At 37.9% G+C, this 21577-nt stretch overlaps 1 protein-coding gene across 1 annotated transcript in view; it reads right to left on the bottom strand.

Moving 5' to 3' along the window:
* Positions 1–21272, bottom strand: part of VSIG1 (V-set and immunoglobulin domain containing 1) — a 55564-nt gene extending 34292 nt beyond the window's left edge. The window contains exon 1 of the mRNA XM_074323585.1: positions 21013–21272. Within this exon, the coding sequence (XP_074179686.1) occupies positions 21013–21061 (49 nt within the window). The 5' untranslated portion in view covers positions 21062–21272. The remainder of the gene's footprint in view (positions 1–21012) is intronic.
* Between the last annotated feature and the right edge of the window lie 305 nt (positions 21273–21577).

Here is a 21577-nt window from a genome sequence, read left to right as displayed (position 1 = left end):
AATAACCAGCTTAGGTTGTAGAGTTGACCAGATGGAGCAAAGAATCAGTGACATCGAAGATAGAAACCTGGAAATTACACAGATGGAAGAAGAAAGAGACTCGAGACTTAAAAGAGATGAAAGAAGTCTACAAGAATTTTCTGACTCCATCAGAAAAAGCAATATAAGAATAATGGGCATACCAGAAGGAGAAGAAAGAGAGAAGGGAACAGAGAATATATTCAAACAAATTGTTGATGAGAACTTCCCAAACTTGTGGACAGAACTGGATCCTCGTATCCAAGAAGCAAATAGAACACCTAATTACCTCAATCCCAACAGGCCTTTTCCAAGGCACACTGTATTGAAACTGTCTAAAATCAACGACAAAGAAAGAATCCTCAAGGCAGCCAGGGAAAAGAAGACGGTAACTTACAAAGGAAAGCCCATTAGATTATCATCAGATTTTTCAGCAGAAACTCTACAAGCCAGGAGGGAGTGGAACCAAATATTCAAACTATTGAAAGAGAGAAATTATGAGCCAAGAATCATATATCCAGCAAAGATATCCTTTAGATATGAAAGAGGAATAAAGACCTTTCCAGACATACAGAAGCTGAGGGAATTTTCTAATACACGACCTGCACTACAAGAAATACTAAAGGAGGCTATTCCACCACCATCAACAGGGACAATTTGTGGCAAGCAAAACATAAAAAGGGGGAGAGTAAAGGTCTGAACCGTAATAGGGGAATGGAGAAAGTAAGCGTGCTGAAGAAAATGTAATACTCTAAATATCAAACTTTCTTTTACATAAACTTAAGTGTAACCACTCAAAAAAAAATCGAGAACTGAAATATATACTGTAATAAAAGAAGAAAAAGTGAAACCCAAGGTCAGCAGAAGAAAGGAAATAACAAAAATCAGAACAGAACTCAATGAAATAGAGAACAAAAAGACAATAGAAAAAATTAATGTGACAAAGAGCTGGTTCTTTGAAAAGATTAACAAAATTGACAAACCCTTGGCTAGACTTACTAAGATAAAAAGAGAGAAGACACTGATTAACAAAATCAGAAATGAAAAAGGGGAAGTTATCACGGACACCACAGAAATAGAAAGGATCAAATGACAATCCAAGAATACTATGAAGGACTATATGCCACCAAATTCAATAACCTAGAAGAAATGGACAAGTTCTTAGAAACATATAGCCTTCCAAGTCTGTACCATGAAGAACTGGAAAATCTAAACGGACCAATCACCAGTAACAAAATTGTATCAGTCATCCAAACCCTTCCCAAAGCAATATTCCTGGACCAGATGGCTTCACTAGTGAATTCTACCAAACCTTCAAAGAGGATCTAATACCAATCCTGTTCAAACTCTTCCAAAAAATTGAAGAAGAGACAGTACTCCCTAACTCATTTTATGAGGCCAACATTACCCTGACACCAAAACTTAGTAAGGACAACACAAAAAAAGAAAACTGCAGACCAATATCTCTGATGAATACAGATGCAAAAATCCTAAACAAAATTCTAGCAAATCGAGTGCAACAATGCATTAAAAGATTATTCATCACGACCAAGTAGGGTTCATCCCTGGGGCACAAGGATGGTTCAACATCCGTAAATCCATCAATGTGATACATCACATAAACAAAATAAAGGACAAAAATCATATGATTATATCAATTGATGCAGAAAAAGCATTTGACAAGATACAACATCCATTTATGATTAAAACACTTAATAAAATAGGTATAGAAGGAAAATACCTTAACATATAAAGGCCATATATGACAAATGCTCAGCTAATCTCATAATTAATGGTGAAAAACTGAAGCCCTTTTCTCTACATTCAGGAACACGACAGGGCTGTCCCCTATCCCCTCTGCTTTTCAACATAGTGTTGGAAGTCCTTGCCAGAGCAATCAGACAAGAGAAAGAAATAAAAGGCATCCAAATTGGGAATGAAGTAGTTAAATTACCACTCTTTGCACATGACATGATGCTATATACAGAAAACCCTAAAGACTCAACCAAAAAACTATTAGAAACAATCAACGAATACAGTAACGTTTCTGGCTATAAAATCAATGTACATTGCATTCCTATATACTAACAATGAAATCTCAGAAAAAGAAATTAAAAAAACAATTCCTTTTGCAATTGCATCAAAAATAATAAAATACCTAGGAATAAACTTAACCGAGGATGTGAAGGACCTATATGCTGAAAACTATAAGACATTTTTGAAAGAAATTGAAGAAGACACAAAGAAATGGAAATACATTCAGTTCTCAGGGATTGGAAGAATCATCATAGTTAAAATGGCCATATTACCCAAAGAGATATACAGATTTAATGCAATCCCCATCAAAATCCCAATGGCATTTTTAAAAGAAATAGAACAAAAAATCATCAGATTTGTTTGGAACCACAAAAGACCCCGAATAGCCAAAGCAATCTTAAGAAAAAAGAACAATAATGGAGGTATCACACTTCCTGACTTTGGCTTGTACTACAGGGCTACAATAATCAAAACAGCATGGTACTGGCAGAAAAACAGACACATTGACCAATGGAATAGAATTGAGAACCCAGAAATAAAACCACATAAATATGGACAGATAATTTCTTTCTCCTTTTTTTTAAATTAAATTTATTGGGGTGAAGTTGTGGTATATATACACAATGGAAAGATAATTTTTGACAAAGGAGCTAAAAACATACAATAGAGGAAAGACAGCCTCTTCAATATATGGTGCTAGGAGAATTGGATAGCCACGGGCAAAAGAATGAAACTGGACTGCTATTTGTCACCATATACCAAAATTAATTCAAAATGGATCAAAGACTTAAGCATAAGACCTGACACAATAAACTGCATAGAAGAAAACATAGGTACTAAACTTACGGACCTTGGGTTCAAAGAGCATTTCATGAATTTGACTCCAAAGGCAATGGAAATAAAAGCTAAAGTAAACGAATGGGAATATATGAAACTTAAAAGCTTCTGCACAGCAAAATAAACCATCGACAAAATAAAGAGCCAACCAACTGAATGCGAGAAGATTTTTGCAAACAGTGCCTCCGATAAGGGGCTAATATCCAATATATACAAGGAACTCATGCAACTCAACAACAAAAAAACAAACAACCCAATTTGGGCAGAGGACCTGAAGAGATATTTCTCCAAAGAGGACATACAAATGCCAAATAGACATATGAAAAAATGCTCAACATCAGTAATCATCAGAGAAATGCACATAAAAACCACAATGAGATAACACCTCACCCCAGTCAGAATGGCTATCATCAACAAGACAAATAGTAACAAGTGTTGGAGAGGCTGTGGAGAAAAAGGAACCCTCATACACTGTTGGTGGGAATGCAGACTGGTGCAGCTGTTATGGAAGGCAGTGTGGAGGTTCCTCAAAAAATTACGAATAGAATTACCATATGACCCAGCAATCCCTCTCCTGGGTATCTACCCAAAATTCTGAAAACATTTATCCATAAAGACACGTGTGCTCCAATGTTCATTGCAGCTTTGTTTACGGTGGCCAAGACATGGAAACAACCAAAATGTCCTTCGATAGATGAATGGATAAAGAAGTTGTGGTATGTATACACAATGGAATCCTATTCGGCAGTAAGAAAAGATGATATAGGAACATTTGTGACAACATGGATGGATCTTGAGAGTGTAATGCTGAGCGAAATAAGTCAGACAGATAAAGCAGAGAATCATGTGATTTCAGTGATCACCAGAGGGTAAGGGTTGTGGGGGGTGGGAGATTAGGGTAAGGGGGATCAAATATATGTTGATGGAAGAAGAACTGACACTGGGTGATGAACACACAATGGGATTTATAGATGATGTAATACAGAATTGTACACCTGAAATCTATGTAATTTCACTAACAATTGTCAGCCCAATAAATTAAAAAAAAAAAAAAAAGCAGGACCAAAGACCTTAGCAGACTTTTCACCAAAGATGATATACAGATCGCCAATAAGCATATGAAAAGATGTTCCACATCACATGTCATCAGGGAAATGCAAATTAAAACAACAATGTGATACCACTACACATCCATTAGAATGGCCAAAATCCAGAACACTGACAATTCCAGATGCTGGCAAGGATTTTGAGCAACAGGAATTCTCATTCATTGCTGGTGGAAATGCAAAACGGTACAGCCACTTTGGAAGACTGCTTGCTTGTTTCTCACAAAATTAAACACAGTCTTACCATGCTATCCAGTAATTGTGCTCCCCAGTATTTACCCAAATTTGAAAACTTATGTCCACACTAAAATATGCACATGGATGTATATTGCAGCTTTATTTATAATTTCTTTTTTTTCTCTTTTATTTTTTTTTTCAGTTTCAGGTGTACCAAACAACATAATAGTTAGACATTTCAACCCCTCATAAAGTGATAATGCACCCCCAAACTAGTACCCCTCTAACATCTTATATAACTGTTACAATACCATTGACTATCTTCCCTATGTTGTACTCCACATCCTGTGACTATATCTGTATATTTAGTTATAGTTGACATTCAGTATTACTCTACTTCAGCTCTTCAGGTGTATAGCACATTGGTCAGGCATCTACACAGCCTATGACGTGATCCCCCTGATAAGTCCAGTGCCCATCTGGTACCTTACATGATCTTTACAACATTGTTGATTATATTTACCATACTGTATTAACTATTAAGTTGTATTTCGTAATGCCTTCACCTTTTTCACCCTGCCCCCAACTCCATTCCCATCTATCACCCAGATAGGTCTAGTACCTATCTGGCTCCATACCTAGTTATTACAATATTGTTGACTATATTCCTTATGCTATACCCTACATCCCCATGACTACTGCATAAAACCCAATTTGTACTTCTTAATCCCTTCCCCTTTCACCCGTCCTTACCCCCCTCCCATCTTAACACGTTGCGTACGGCGGGGTTTAAATCCCTCATACCCCTCTGTTCCGGCAGGTTTTTAAAAGAAACTGCTTTAAAATGCCCTCTTCTCTTTAAAGCGTAAATGCTTCTATGTCATTTATTATTTTTCTATGGAATTTTTTAGGATTTACTCACCTATGATGTTAGTAATTCCTCCTGGTGTGATACTGCAGAAAGCAGCTTCCTTTGTTATTAACGAAACACAAATAATTCAATAAAATGTGCAAAGTAAAAAGAGTCAACAGTAAAAATGAGAATTCTCATTATCCGTCCTTAACACATGGCTCAGAAAAAATGAAGATTCTCGTGATCCGTACGCATCGTGTTAAAGAAGTCCCTCTAAGATTCCTTGTAATACTGGTTTGGTAGTGATGAACTCCTTCAGTGTTTTCTTTTCTGGAAAGCTTCTTATCTGTTCTTCAATTCTAAATGACAGCCTTGCTGGGTAGAGCAATCTTGGTTGTATGTCGCTGCTTGTCATCATTTGGAATATTTCCTGCCACTCCCTTCTTGCCTGAAAAGATTCTGTTGAGAAATCATCTGACAGTCTTATGGGGGCTCCTTGTAGGTAACTAACTGCTTTTCTCTTGCTGCTTTTAAGATTCTTTCTTTGTCTTTAACCTTTGCCATTTTAATTATGATGTGTCTCGGTGTTGGCCTCTTTGTGTTTGTCTTGTTTGGAACTCTCTGTGCTTCCTGGGCTTGTATGTCCATTTTCTTCACCAGGTTAGGGAAGTTTTCTGTCATTATTTCTCCAAATAGGTTTTCAATTCCTTGCTATCCCTCTTCTCCTTCTGGTATCCCTATAATGTGAATGTTGGTATGCTTGATATTGTACTGGAGGTCCCTTAAACTCTTCTCAATTTTTTGGATTCTTTTTTCTTTTTGCTGTTCTGGTTGGGTGTTTTCTGCTACCTTATCTTCTGCATCACTTGTTGGATCCTCTGCTTCATCTAATCTACTGTTGATTCTCTGTGATATATTCTTCATTTCCATTATTGTATCCTTTATTTCTGACTGAGGTTATTTTTTTATGGCTTCCATCTCCATTTTTATGCTTCCTATCTCTCTGTTGAAGTTCTCCCTGGTATCACTGATCATTCTTATAACCAGTGTTTGGAACTCTGCGTCTGATAGATTGCTTATCTCCGTTTCACTTAGTTCTTTTTCTGGAGCTTTGTTCTGTTCTTTTTCGGGGGGGCATGTTTCTTTGTCTCCCCATTTTGGCTGCCTCCCTGCATTTGTTTCTATGTATTAGGTAGGGCTGTTATGTCTTCCAGTCTTAGTAGCATGGCCTTATGTAGTAGGTGTGCTGTGGGGCTCAGTGGCACAGTCTGTCTGGTCACCTGAGCCATGCACTCCAGGTGTGTCCCTTGTGTGGGTTGTGTGTGCCCTCCTGTTGTAGTTGAGCCTTGGTTGATAATTGCACATCAGTGTGAGGGACTGACCCTTGGGCTCACTGGTTGTGAGGACTGGCCTTGACTACAGTGGAAGAGTTGTTGTGCAGGGGCTGAACCTATGGAGCAGGATCTGCCTCAGCAGGAATTGTGCCTGCCCAATCCGCCCCTTGGGTGTGTCATACTTGGTGGCGGCTGGGTGATGCTCCAGCTCATTTTGAAGCTGGCCACTGGGGGCGCCAGCCCCAGGACCACCTTGGAGCGGCTTAGCTGTAAGTCTTCTTCAGCCACAGCCTGTGCCCACCCACGGCCACCCAGCAGAAGCCAGAAAGAAATCCACAGATGGCTGACACCCATGTTGTGCTTGGAAGTGCTTTGAGAGGCCAAGCCGTGAACCAAGACCAGCTGCCGCTAGTGCCGGCTTAGGGCTGCTCAGCCAGAGGTACAGGACATGCTCAAGCCAGATGCTGCTTTTCTGGGTTCCGTGAACCTTTGAGAGACCCTAGGAAAGTCTGCAGTTTAAGCCAAGGCAGGTGGTCTGCACAAAAAAAACACCACTGAAAGCAGCCTGGATGTGCCCCAAAGTTGGGCGGGGTCAGATCTCAAATCACCAGGATGGGCCCAACAAAAGGCGGAGACTCAGAAATGGAGGCTGTCTGTGTTCGCACGCCAGGAGGGGGGAGGGCTCAACAAAGAAACAATGCCCCCCCCAGCTCCCCTGTCCAGGAGAAAGCCAGGTCTCCAGTCCCTGTCCTAAGCCAGAAAATTCAGTTTCTCCCCATACATCCCTGCCACCTTTCCAGCCACTGTCCCAGCGCTGGAGCTCAGAGCGAGTAATTCCACTGGTGCGTAAGTCTGTGCTCAGACCCTTTAAGAGGAGCACCTGTGAGTGCAGCTCCACTGTCTCACTCAGTCACAATTTCCCCTGGTTTTCACAACCAAAAATTATAGGGACTTCTCTCCCCGGCACTGGAACTCTGGCCTGGGGTGGGGCTGGCTCCTGTAGGGGTTGGGAGAGGGGCCCCCACAACCGAAATAGCCTTCCCGATCTTCAATGGTCACACGCGGGTGTGGGAACAGCCTGTCCTGCATCTCTGCCCTTCCTACCAGTCTGGAGGTGGCTTCTTCTGCATGTCCTTAGTTGAAAGGCTTCTGTTCAGCTTGATTTTAGGCGGTTCTCAATAATGGTTGTTTTGTAGATTAGTTGTAATTTTGATGTGGTCGTGAGAGAAGGTAAACACAGTGTTTACATACTGTGCCATCTTGGTTGTCCTTATTTATAATTTCTTAAACTTGGGCAACCAATATGTCCTTCCGTAGTTGAATGAATTAATTAAATATGGTACATTCAGACGATGGAATGCTATTCAGTGCTAAAAAGAAAAAAGCTATTGAGCCATGAAGAGACATGGAGGAAACTTAAATGCATATTACAAAGTGAAAGAACCCAATCTGGAAATCTACATACATGTGATTCCAACTCCTTGACATGCTGGAAAAGGAAAAACTATGGAAACAGTAAAAATATCAATGGTTGCAAGGGTTTAGCAGAGAGGAAAACAACTAGGTAGGTGGAGCACAGATAACTTTTAAGGCAGTAAAAATAATCTGTATGATAATACTGAGTTTCCCCGAAAATAAGACCTAGCCAGACAATCAGTTCTAACGCATATTTTGGAGCAAAAATTAAATAAGATCCAGTCTTATTTTACTATAAGACTGGGTATAATATAATATAATGTAATAAAATATAATACCGGGTCTAATATTATATAATATAATACAACACAACACAACATAACATAATATAATACCGGGTCTTATATTAATTTTTGCTCCAAAAGAAGCATTAGACCTGATTGTCCAGCTAAGTCTTATTTTCAGGGAAACGGTACAATGGTGGATACATGTCATTATACACTTTTCAAAATCCACAGACATTTTGTCTATTATATTAGGAAAGTCCTATCAAATTAAAAAGCTTCATACAACAAAAGAAACCATCGACAAAATAAAGAGGCAACCAACAGAATGTGAGAAGATATTTGCAAACAGTGCCTCTGATAAGGGGCTAATATCCAAAATAAATAAGGAACTCATACAACTCAACAGCAAAAAACAAACAACCCAATTAAAAAATGGGCAGAGGACCTGAATAGACATTTCTCCAAAGAGAACAAACAGATGGCCAATAGCCATATTAAATCTTTTATTTTAGCAGTCTTTTTTTATTAGTTTTTTTAAAAATTAGTTTCAGGTATACAAAACAATGTAATAGTTAGACATTTGTCATTTATATCCCTCACAAAGTGATAACCCCCCCCAATCTACTACCCCTCTGACATCGCATACAGCCATTTCATTTCCACTCTCTCTATTCCTAATGCTGTACTCCACTTCTTGTATTATATATATACACACATATATATAATTTAAATATATAATTACATATATAATTATATATATATATATGAAATTATATATATATATATATATATTTATATATATATATATTTATATATATATAAAATTATACTTGACATTCATTATTGTTCAGCTTCAGGTGTACAGTGCAGTGATCAGGCATCTACATCATCCCTGAGGTGGTCTCCCTAATAAGACAAGTGTCCATCTGACACCCTACAAAATCTTTACAACATTATTGATTATATTCCCCAAACTGACTTTCGTATCTCCATGGCAATCTTGTGGTTACCGATTGTGCTTTCTAATCCCCTCACCTTCTCCTTCATTCCCACCCATTTAGCAACCCTCAATTTTTCTTCTGTATCTATGAGACTGTTTCTGATTAGTTCTTTCGTTTATTCTTTTCTTTAGATTCCACATATAAGAGAGATCATATGGCATTTGTCTTTCTCTGTCTGACTTATTTCACTTAGCATAATATTCTCTAGGTCCATGCATATCATTGCAAATGGTAAGATTTTGTTCTTCTTTATGGCCAAGTAATACTCCATTGTATAAATGTACCACCGTTTCTTAATCCAGTCGTCTACTGATGGGTATTTCGGTTGTTACCATGTCTTAGGTATTGCGTATAGTGCTGCAATAAACATCGGGGTGCACAATTTTTTTTTGAATTAGAGTTTTGGATTTCTCCAGACAGATACCTAGGAGTGGAATTGCTGGGTCATAAGGCAGTTCCATTTCCAGTTTTCTGAGATACCTCCATACTGATTTCCATAGTGGCTGCACCAATCTGCAATCCCACCAACAGTGAACGAGGGTTCCCTTTTCTCCACATCCTCTCCAGCACTTGTTTGTTGATTTATTGATGATAGCCATTTTGACTGGGGTGAGGTTGTATCTCATTGTGGTTTTTATTTGCATTTCTCTAATGATTAGTGAGGTTGAGCATTTTTCATGTCTGTTTGCCATCTGTATGTCCTCTTTAGAAAAATGTCTCTTCATGTCCTCTGCCCATTTTTTAATTGGGTTGTTTGCTTTTTTGGAGTTGGGTGAGTTTTTTTAAAGTAAATTTTGGATAGTAACCCCTTATTAGACATATCATTGGCAAATATCTTTTCCCATTCAGTAGGATTCCTTTTTGTTTTATTGATGGTTTCCTTTGCTGTGAAAAAACTTTTTAGTTTGACGTAATCCCACATGTTTATTTTTTCTCTTACTTCCCTTGCCCAAGTTGTGTATCAGTAAAAGTCTCACTCTGAGTAATGTCTGTAAACTTTCTTCCTATATTTTCTTCGAGGAGTTTTATGGTTTCAGATCTTACATTTATGTCTTTAATCCATTTTGAATTTATTCTTGTATATGGTGTAAGGAGGTGGTCCAGCTTCATCTTTTTGCATGTGTCTGTCCATGTTTCCCAGCACCATTTATTGAATAGACTGTCTTTACCCCACTATAAATTCTTGCTTCCATTGTCATAGATTAAATGACCATATAGGCATGGATTTATTTCTGGGCTCTCTATTCTGTTCCATTGATCTATGTGTCTGTTTTTATGCCAGTACCATGCTGTTTTGATTACTGTAGGCTTGTAGTATAATTTGATGTCAGGTATCGGTATACCTCCCACTTTGTTCTTATTTCTCAAGATTGATGAAGCTATCTGGAGTCATTTATTGTTCCATATAAATTTTAGGATTATATGTTCTATTTCTGTGAAAAATGTCCTTGGTAGTTTGATAGGAATTGCATTGAATCTGTATATTGCCTTAGGCAGTATGGACATTTTAACTATATTAATTCTTCCTATCCATGAGCATGGTATGTGTTTCCATCTATTTGTATCTTCTTTAATTTCTCTCTTCAGTGTCTTATAATTTTCTGAGTACAGATCTTTTACTTCTTTGGTTAAATTTATTCCTAGGTATTTTATAGTCTTTGAAGCAATTGTAAATGGGATTGTTTTCTTAATTTCTCCTTCTGATATTTTATTATTGGTATATACAAATGCAACTGATTTCTGAATATTAATTTTGTATCCTGCTACTTTACTAAATTCATTTATCAGTTCTAATAGATTTTTGGTGGAGTCTTTAGGGTTCTCTATATAGTATCATGTCATCTGCATATAATGACAATTTTACTTCCTCCTTACCAATTTGGATGCCTTTTATTTCTTTTTCTTGTCTGATTGCTGTGGCTAGAACTTCCAGCACTATGTTGAATAGAAGTGGAGAAAGTGGGCAACCTTGCCTTGTTCCTGATCTTAAGGGAATGGTTTTAGCTTTTCCCCATTGAGTATGATGTTAGCTGTGGGTTTATCATATATGGCCTTTATTATGTTGAGATATGGTCCTCTATTCCCACTTTCTTAAGAGTTTTTATCATAAATGGCTGCTGGATTTTGTCAAATGCTTTTTCTGCATCTATTGATATGATCATATGATTTTTATTTTTCATTTTGTTAATGTGGTGTATCACATTAATTGATTTGCAGATGTTGAACCAACCTTGCATACCAGGAATGAATCCCACTTGATCATGGTGTATGATCTTTTTAATGTATTGCTGAATTCTGTTCGCAATATTTTGTTGAGGATTTTTGCATCTATGTTCATTTAGAGTATCGGCCTGTAGTTTTTCTTTTTTTAATGTCTTTGTCTGATTTTGGGATCAGGGTGATAGTGGCCTCATAAAAAGTGTTTGGGAGCCTTCCCTCCTTCTGGTTTTTTTGGAATAGTTTGAGGAGAATAGGTGATAATTCTTTATTGAATGTTTTGTAAAATTCACCTGTAAAGCCATCTGGTCCAGGGCTTTTGTTTGTTGGGAGATTGTTGATTACTGATTCAATTTCTCTGGTGGTAATCAGTCTATTCATATTTTCTGTTTCTCCTTGAGTTAGACTTGGAAGGTTGTATGCTTCTAGAAAATTATCCATTTCTTCCAGATTGTCTAATTTTTTGGCGTATTGTTGCTCATAGTAATTTCTTAAAATTTTTGTATTTCTGTGGTGTCTGTTGTCACTTCTCCTTTTTCATTTCTGATTTTATTAATTTGGGTCCTCTCCCTCTTTTTTTTTTTTTGATGAGTCTGGCTAAAGGTTTGTCGATTTTGTTTATCTTCTCTAAAAACCAGCTCTTGTATTCATTGATCTTTTGTATTGTTTTTTTGGTCTCTATTTCATTTATTTCCACTCTGATCTTTATTATCTTCTTCCTTGTACTCCTTTTGGCTTATTTTGCTATTCTTTTTCCAGATCCCTTAAGTGTGAAGATAAACTGTTGGTTAATGATTTGTCTTGTTTCTTTAGGTAGACCTGCATTGCTATGAATTTCCCTCTTAGGACTGCTTTTGCTGCATCCCACAGATTTTGGGTCATCGTGATTTCATTTTCGTTTGTCTCGAGACATCGTTTTATTTCTTCCTTGAATTCATTGTTGACCCATTCACTATTTAGTAACATATTTTTCAGCCTCCATGAATTTGTGTGTCTTCCATTTTTTTTCCTGTAGTTGATTTCTAATTTTCATAGCACGGTGGTCAGAAAATACAACTGGTATGATTTCAATTTTCTTAAATTTATTGAGACTTGTTTTGTGGCCTAACATGTGGTCTATCTTGGAAAATGTTCCATGTGTGCTTGAGAAGAACATGTATTCTGCAGCTTTGGTGTGAAATGCTCTGAAAATATCGATTAAATCCAACTGGTTCAATGTTTCATTTAAGGCCATTGTTTGCATATTGATTTTCTGTCTGGAAGACCTGTCCCTTGTTGTCAGAGGTGTGTTGAAGTCCCCTACTATGATAGTGTTACTGTTGATCTCTGTCTTTATGTCAGTCAATATCTGTTTTATATATTTAGGTGCTCCTATGTTGGGTGCATAGATGTTTACTAGGGTTATGTCCTCTAGTTGGATCGATCCCTTTATTACTATATAGTGCCCATCTTTGTCTTTTAATATATTCTTAATTTTAAAGTCTAGTTCATCAGATATCAGTATTGCAACTCCAGCTTTTTTCTCATTCCATTTGCATGAAATATCTTACTCCAACCCTTCACTTTCAGCCTGTGTGTGTCTTTTGATCTGAGGTGAGTCTCTTGTATACAGCATATGCAAAGGTCTTGTTTTCTTATCCACTCAGCCACCCTATGTCTTTTGATTGGAGCATTTACATTTAAAATGATTACTGATAAGTCCATAGTTATTGCCATTTATTAATTGTAGTTAGATTGTTTTCATCTTTCCTCTGTTTACAGAAGCTGTTTTAATATTTCCTGCCATGCTGGCTTGGCGGTAATACATTCCTTTCACTTATTTTTTTCTGGGAAGCTCTTTATCGCTCCCTCAATTTTAAATGACAGCCTTGCTGTATAAAGCAATCTAGGTTGTAGGCCTTTGTTTTTCATCACTTTGAATACCTCCTGCCACTCCCTTCTTGCCTGCAAAGTTTCTGTAGAAAAGTCATTTGATAGTCTTATGGGAGTTCCCTTGTATGTAACCCTCTGTCTTTCTCTTGCTTCTTTTAGGATTCTCTCTTTGTCTTTAACCTTTGCCATTTTAACTATGATGTGTCATGGTGTGGACCTGTTTGGGCTTATCCTGGTTGGAACTCTCTGCACTTCATGGGCTTGTGTGTCAATTTCCTAGACCAGGTTAGGGAAGTTTTCAGACATCATTACTTCAAATGTTCTTGATCCCTTGCTCCCTCTCTTCACCTTCTGGTATTCCTGTGATGCGCATGTTATTGCACTTGATGTTATCCCAAAGGTCTCTTAAACCATTTTCGTTGTTTTTCATTATTTTTTCTTTTTGTTTTTCCGCTTGGGTGACCTCTGCTAACTTGTCTTCTAAGTCGCTGATTCAATCCTCTGCCTCATCCAACCTGCTGGTAATTCTTTCAAGTGTGTTCTTTATTTCATTCTAACTGGTTGTTCATTATGATTTCTCTATCCTTCTTTATATCATCACTAAGCTCCTTAAACATTCTTATCATCAGTGTTCTGAACTCTGTCTCTGATATGTTGGTTACCTCTATTTCATTTGGTTCCAATTCTGGAGGTTTCTTCTGTTCTTTTACTTGGGACATGTTTCTTTGTTTCCCCATTCTGGCTGACTCTCTGTGTTTGCTTTGATGGATTATGTAGCTCTCCTAGGGTTCTTGATCTTTGCTGGTTGATCTTATGTAGTATGTTTCCTTTATATTTGTCTTGTACAACTACCCTATTGTCCTGTATGTGTGCTCCAAAAGTGACCCTTGTGTTGTGTATATTGGCCTGTTAAAGTTGAGCTTTAATTGCTTTTGGCTTGTCAGTAGGTGGTATTAACTCCTAGGCTGACCAGTTGTGAGACTTGGCTCTGCCCACAGTGGATGATTTGCTGCATGAGGGTTGACTGCTCAAATGAGTGTAGGCCCCTTTGGCCCCTTATTCCTATAGAGCATTCCCTCCGGGTGTTTGACTTGTAGGTCAAACCTGATAATACTCTGGTTTGGTCTGGAATTGGCCTCTGGGTGTGTTGAATCATGTGCCTCTTGGGTTGGGCCCTCGTGTAGAGCAATTTCAGAACAATGTAAATCACCGAGCACAACAACAACAACAAAGAAAAAGTCAAATACACTCACATGTAAAAACAATTGATAACCCTTACTCAACACAGGCAAGAATATAAAAAATACAAAAAAAAAAAAAAAAAAAAAAAAAAAAGGCAGTGCCAGTCTTGGCTTAAGACCACCAAGCAATCTCCAGGTTGCCCTCTGCTGTACCAAAGAGTCCTGTGCGTCTTGTGCAGGCAGAGCCAGCCACCTAATGCCCAGAGTGACCCTGGCACTGCAGTTCTAGATGAGTGGGGTTATAGTGTATGGATGGTAGTTTTTACAAAGTCAGTGCAGTGTCTGCTCTCGCCTGCACATACGTGCACTGAGAGTACCACAGCCAGCCCTGTGCCCAGGTCTCCTGAGTCTTAGGGCACTTCTTCTGTCTGGGGGCAGGGTGTGTGGAGGGCATGAGATTTCTGAACAGCTGAAAGCCCAGAGCCGCCTCTCCCACCTGCTGCTGACCCCCGGGGTGTGTCTCTGAAGTTGTAATTGCCCTGCCCTAGGCAGGCCAGCAAAGGTGAGGGCTGGGGATGGAGGAGTCTTCTGTCTCCCAGCCCAGCAGTGTCACACTGTTCCCAGCCTCTTCCCTGGGTCACAGCAACTGCAAACTGGGTCCTCCCAGAGCCTGAGCACTACTGCTCCTCTGTAATCTAACGCTGCTCCTCAGTTCAGGAGCCAGCTTGAGCCTCTGTAAGGGTGGGGGTAGGATTGGGAGAGGGGGGGAGGGGCCCAGGTATTGCATTTACTTCTTTGTCTGACCGAGGGCCCAGCTGGAGATCTCAGCTGAGTTTCCTGTCTCAAATACTGGATATGCTGCTCTCTCGGCAGGAGAGATCAGCTGTGGGATGCAGGGAAAGAGCCCATCTCCTGGCTCTTGTGATCTCTGGTCTGTCCTGGGGCCCCCTGCGTCCCTGCAGCCACAGATGCGGGTGGTGTCTCCACACTGCTCCCTTCCCTCTTCCCCTGCTTGCCCAGTTTGCCCACTGTCATGCAGGGTGTCATGCGGCGTCTCTGGTCCCACTCCCCACACTGCTTTCTGGGCTCTGTCCCCACACCCACCTTCAAGTAATCCTCATGCGAGTTTCTTAGCTATCTTGTGTGATGAGCAGAGAGTCCTTTGATGAGTTATAGATGTCCAATTTGTGGTAAGTTCCGGAGGAGAACTCAAGAAGTCTGCCTCGCTGCCGCCATTCCTATGATGGCACCTCAGCAGTCTTTTTTATTTTATGTTTTCTTTATGTTTCACACACAGGCCTAAACCTTTTGTGTGCTGTGGTTCTAATGCTAATTTAATTTTCAGAGTCTTTGCAGTGCTGTTTTGGTCTGTTTGGTTTATCTTGTGTCACTATAGCTTCCATTTGTCCCTGATCTTGTTGGCTGACGGGGTGGAAGAGTTTCCTCTGGTCAGGCAGCTAGGTGTTTCTCAGTGGGGATCGGTATGGTAGGATACTCTTAGTGGCGTTGTCTTGAGAGAAGTGCTATAGGGCCCATACCAATGCAGCACCTTCTAACTCTATGCCATTTTCCTCTTACCAATATTCTACTCCCCATGCTTTCCTGGTTCCCATAATGCCTCCCCCCAAAATAAAACTGGCCTACAGAAAGTGACTACTTTTCTGATGGAAACTTCATTGGAGAAAGTTAAGTGGCTCTCTCCTGCTCTCAAAGAACCCATCTCATTTCTCCTGGAAGTTAGTGATAGTCATCTCTGGCTATGCCTAAGTGACGACTTCCAAATGTTTTTAAAGTGTCCAAAATAAAAAAAGAATAAAATGGGGATTTGGTCACCATTAAAATTTCCAGAAACTTGCCACTAAAAATAGAGTATTGGAAGATAATATTTCGCCATCATTTTATCCTCTGGTTTGGGTCCCAATATTTTTTATGGGATTGGCTAATCATGGGAACTTATGACCAGGTAAGGCAGAAAACTAAAATAATAATAAAAATAAAACCCCTTTAAAGGCTGTTCTCAACAAAAGTGTTTGCAGGCAGAGTAAGCACAGTTCTCACACAAGGCAAGCCATGGAAGAGGCCATGGTGCCTATAAAAAAATATCTGTTGAGCACCTGTTTTGTGTCACAAATAGTGCTCCCACTGGGGAAACAATAATGAACAAGACAGATGCCATCTCTCCCTGCCATGTCAACACAGTAGGTAGCCATTTATAGCACAGATCAGAGTGAAGGCAAATGAAAATCAAGAATTTGGGAACTATGAATGTGATTCAAACATTTTAAACTTTTTAAATAGAAGACAACATTTTATAAATAATTTGAAATCTTTAAAAGCTCAACAATATCACCTTTGAATAAGGATGGTAACAACCTCCAAATCTACTGTGAGACAATATATTTTTAAGAATACTCCACATTGTCCTATAAATAGGTAACAACTGGCAAGGCAATATTTCCAGACCATCTTATTGCCCAGATTCCCAATGCACAGGTCCATAATTAATTCTTAAATTCTGAAGAAAAGATGGTTTTCAGAAATTGTCCATCCCTAATATAGTGACAATACACTTCAGAGCTAAGAGCTATATATTTCCAGATGAACTTTTAAAAAATGTTACCTCATTCAATTAGTGCTCATTACTTAAACCTCTGAGATCATCCTCTAGCCCAGTGCTGTGCAACAGGACTCTCTGTGATGACAGAAATGTTCTGTCTCTGTACTGTCCGATTCACTAGCCATTACTTACGTGCAGTTATACAGCACCTGAAATATGGTTTAGTGTGACTGAGGAACTGAATTTCTAATTTTACTTAATTTAAATTTCTTTAAATTTAGATAGCCACATGTGAATAGTGAACAGTGCAAATTTAGTCTTACATTGAAGGTGATTCTGTGTCAGGGGGAAAAAAGTCCCCTTCCTTTGGATTAATTTTGTCTAAATTGAGAAGCTGTTTAGAAATACAAAAAGGCAGAAAAATCTCTACATTAACCAGATTGTGAATACATAGGAAAATAAAGATTGGTACCTGATGTAAACAAAAGTCAAGATTGCAATTTCACTCATCACCTGACTGAATGAACAAAATGCATATGTGGTTGAACTATGTGAGACTGTTTTTAAAAATCAGTGCATATTATTAAAGGAAAATAATCCAAGGTGCATGCACATAAATTAATCAATTCTCTAAAAAGATTTTAAATGCCTCGAGTTTTGGTAATGATTATTCATTCAATTATTTAACATCTGCAACGTGGCAGGCACTGTGCTTACAGGGGGAATATACTACAACAAAAGTATCCCCCAGATAGCCGTATTTAACCTGATGCATTTGAAATGATTTAATTTCCAGCAATTTCATCGGTAATTGCATCATTTTTGAATTAGAAAAATAATATCACCAAAAGATCACTCACTTTTTGGATTTAACTGCAAAACCAAAGTTCAAATATATTACTGCTTTAAAATGCATAGCACGCTTCTCCAGGAAATGGAAATGACATCAACATATATTTCCAACAGATGACTAACATATATTACAAGCACCTAATACGATATGTGTGAAATTTTTGTAGAAGACATCTTTGATTAAAATTTTTTTTCTGAAGTGGAATTTAACCTAAGAGTTCCTAAGTAATCATCAGAAAGATTTTGCTTAAAATAAAATTTGTCTTGCTTAGTTGTACAGAAAATTGATTTTAAATGTGTATATGAAATCATATCTGGATAATTGAAGTCTGTGAAAGTAATTCATTCGTTTTTCCCCCCATCTTTATTTACATATGATTGACATATAACATTGTGTAAGTTTAAAGCGTACAAAGTGTTGATTTGATACATCTATATATGATAAAATAATTACCACTATAGCATTAATTAACACTTTCATCACATCATGTAATTACCATTTCTTTTTTGTGGTGACAACACTTAAGATCCATTCTCTTAGCAACTTTCAAATATACAATACAGTATGGTTAACTATACCATATTTCCCCAAAAATAAGACCTAACTGGAAAATAAGCCCTAGCATGATTTTTCAGGAGGACATCCCCTGAACATAAACCCTAATGCATCTTTTGGAGCAAAAATTAATATAAGACCGGGTCTTATTTTCGGGGAAACACGGTAGTCACTGTGCTGTACATTAGATCCCCAGAACTTATCTATTTTTTAACTGAGAGTTTGTACCCTTTGACCAAAATCTCCCCATTTTCCTCACCCACCCACCCATCCTGGTAACCACCACTCTACTCTTTGTGTCCATGAATAAGTGCGATCATACAGTATTGTCTTTACCTGACTTATTTCACTTAGCATAATGCCCTCAAACTCCATCCACGTGACAGTTGGTGGGATTTTGGAAGGGAATTCATTCTTTCAATAAACATTTCCTTTGTGCCCACTATGTGCCTGGCACCATGATTGACACCAAAAACATGACATTTTTTCTTGACCAGGAAACAAATTCAGATAACATTACACATTGATGGAAAAATTACCAGTTGCCTCACAGCCATATCTGGATCAACTGATGGACATTAGTAAGGCCAAGTACATGTTACTGAAATCTTTCTCAGACTTCCATATGTATGTAAGCATGGCAAATAACAATACACAAAGGGTGCCAAAAAAAGTACACACATTTTAAGAAAGGAAAAACCTGTATTAAAATTACACTGATGGTAACCACTTTGAGCACCTCTTGTAATTGCAGAAGTCAAATGTGACTTGTATTCATCTTTTGTTATCAGCATATATTGAGTAATACAATTTTAATATAGTTTTCCTTACTTAAAATGTGTATGCATTTTGGGGAACCCTCTGTATTATACCACATATCCATTTTATCTGTTAGACTGACACTGCCATATTTTGCTTCGGGCCAGTTAGATTGTATATGTATAGATACATACATACGCTATCCGCCAACAAAACCAGTTACACAGTAATTTAAGAACAAAGGCTCTGAAATATTTATTGATCATTCTGATTGGACCTTATTCTAAAAGTCACAATCAAGTAAAACCCTGACATCATCTAGGTAATTTTTTAATCAATAAAAATTGCATGCAAGGAATAAATCCAATTTTGTCATGTAATATATATTACTTAAAAACGGGAAAAAAAGAAATTTACCCAAATCTGTGGTAAGATTGTCGGTGATTTTTATTTTCTTATTTATATGTTTCCATATTTTCCAACCTTTCTACAATGACCACTCATTACATTTATACTCAGTAAAACTTATATATACATTCATTACAGTAAAAACCACTCTTGCAACTGTTCCAAAACTGGTGTCTAGTATAGGCCAGACGAAGGCCTCACATAGGGAAATAGGTGTTGACTATAGGTGTGATTTTAGAGGGCTGGTGCAGGAGGCCCAGGAACGACCCAATTAGCTAATGACTGGAAGTTCTTTAAAGGAAACAAAGACTTTCATTGTGCAAAGCTAAGGTTTAAAATGAATATTCCTGCGGGAAAGGGAAAATAGTAACACCTGTGCCCACCAGGATGGAAATTGGAAAAGGTGGCTTTTTCTAGCTCTAAGTCCTGGTTAGATCACTGGACAAATGCAGTATTGCTTTCTCATGACTCCATAGAACACGTTTGTTTAAGCATTTAGTAATGAACATTTAGAGAACTATTACTAAAAACCATATAGTTTTGAAAAGTAACACTTTTTTTCTGGTTGTAAAAATACTATAATACTTTTTGTAGAAACCCTGGAAAATATGGAAAAGCTGGGGAATAAAATAAAAATCGTCCATGATTTCATTACCCAGAGGTAATCATTATGAAGATTTTGGTATATAAGCTTCTACTAATTTATTCTAGATGTGTGTGTATCATGCTTTTTCACTTCCTATTTTACCCTGAGCATTTTCTATGTCATTAAGTATACTTAGTAAACCTCATTCTATTGACTGTCTAATATTACTGATGGTTTAAATATATCATTTTTTGGAGAAACAATATTATTGTACCTACCATGGAGCTAATTTATCATAAGAACAAATTCAAAAATATCTGGTATTTGGAACAAAAAAAACTATCCAAGGGATTTTTCTGAATTAGTGATCGCTTATGGTCTAACAACATCAGGAATTTGACTCTAAAAATGATGTGTTGTGCTCAAATCCCTAAAAACACCCATATTGTGCACAGCAATAAATCACTCACGTAGTTTCCAAAATACAGCCTTAAGCTTTGAAAAGTACAAGTCTCTAAGAAAATGTTAGATAGTAAAGCATGGAGGCCCTCCCAGCCAGGCTTTGCCTGCTGCAGCAAAGCAGGTCCATCACAGATAATTTAAAGGAAATAAGTAAAACAGAGAAAAAAACCTTGAGCTTCTGAGTAAGTTCATCTTTTCAACTTCCAAACTAAAGTAAAAAGAAAGCTACTGTGATTTTTCTAAAAAAAAAAAATTAAATTCAGGAGCCACATAAAACAATTCTATTTATAGGCTGCCCTCCCCCCACACCTCTACAAGTATCGGCATGGCACATATTTGCTAAGCAAGACTTCTGAAAATTATTTTACTCAGCATACTAATCACAATTCCTTTCCAGTACAGGAGAGGAGCATTCTATGAAAAACCTTTACAATTTCAGTTTAAAAGGAAACTCCATTCCCAATTATGTTTGGTGGTTTGGAGAGCCTTTCCTTACCTGCAAGGCAGTTTAGGATCAGCAAGACCTTCCAAAATGCGAACATCATCGTGTCCGAGTTCGTGAAGCTCGTTGAGAGCAGCCAGGGACCAGTCGCTTGCCTGGGCTAGGCTGAGTCTCCAACTGGCTTCTTCAATCACACCGAGGTTTGCCAGGCTTATCTGCAGGCATCACCAAACAAACAATCTTTTTCAGGCTTACTTACTGGGTACAGACCTTTCTCAGAGCAGATTTATGTTTCTTTGAAACACTTTTCATGGGGCGTGTTTCCTTGATATATTTGCTACTGTGTTAATAATAAACCCATGTATTTAAATTCTTCAAGCTCTTTGTACACAGATTCTTTAAGTTTTATTGTTTAAAATCAATCTTATTAAAAGTTACACTAGGGGGAGATATAGTTGGAAGAGAGCTTATGCAAATAAAAGCTGACAAGGCTAATTAATTTCAAATATTTCCATAAAAATCGTACAGCATTGATTCACTAACCTCCTTTTACAAATTAGGTTAGTAAATTGGTGCTCTAAGATTTTCTCAGGAGACAGCATTCACAGGAAAGGCACAG

This window comes from Rhinolophus sinicus, chromosome X, assembly GCF_036562045.2.
Source record: "Rhinolophus sinicus isolate RSC01 chromosome X, ASM3656204v1, whole genome shotgun sequence".
Classification (NCBI taxonomy): Eukaryota; Metazoa; Chordata; class Mammalia; order Chiroptera; family Rhinolophidae; genus Rhinolophus; species Rhinolophus sinicus.
Note: the sequence above shows the minus strand (reverse complement) of the source record. Positions and strands in the feature narration are given on the sequence as shown.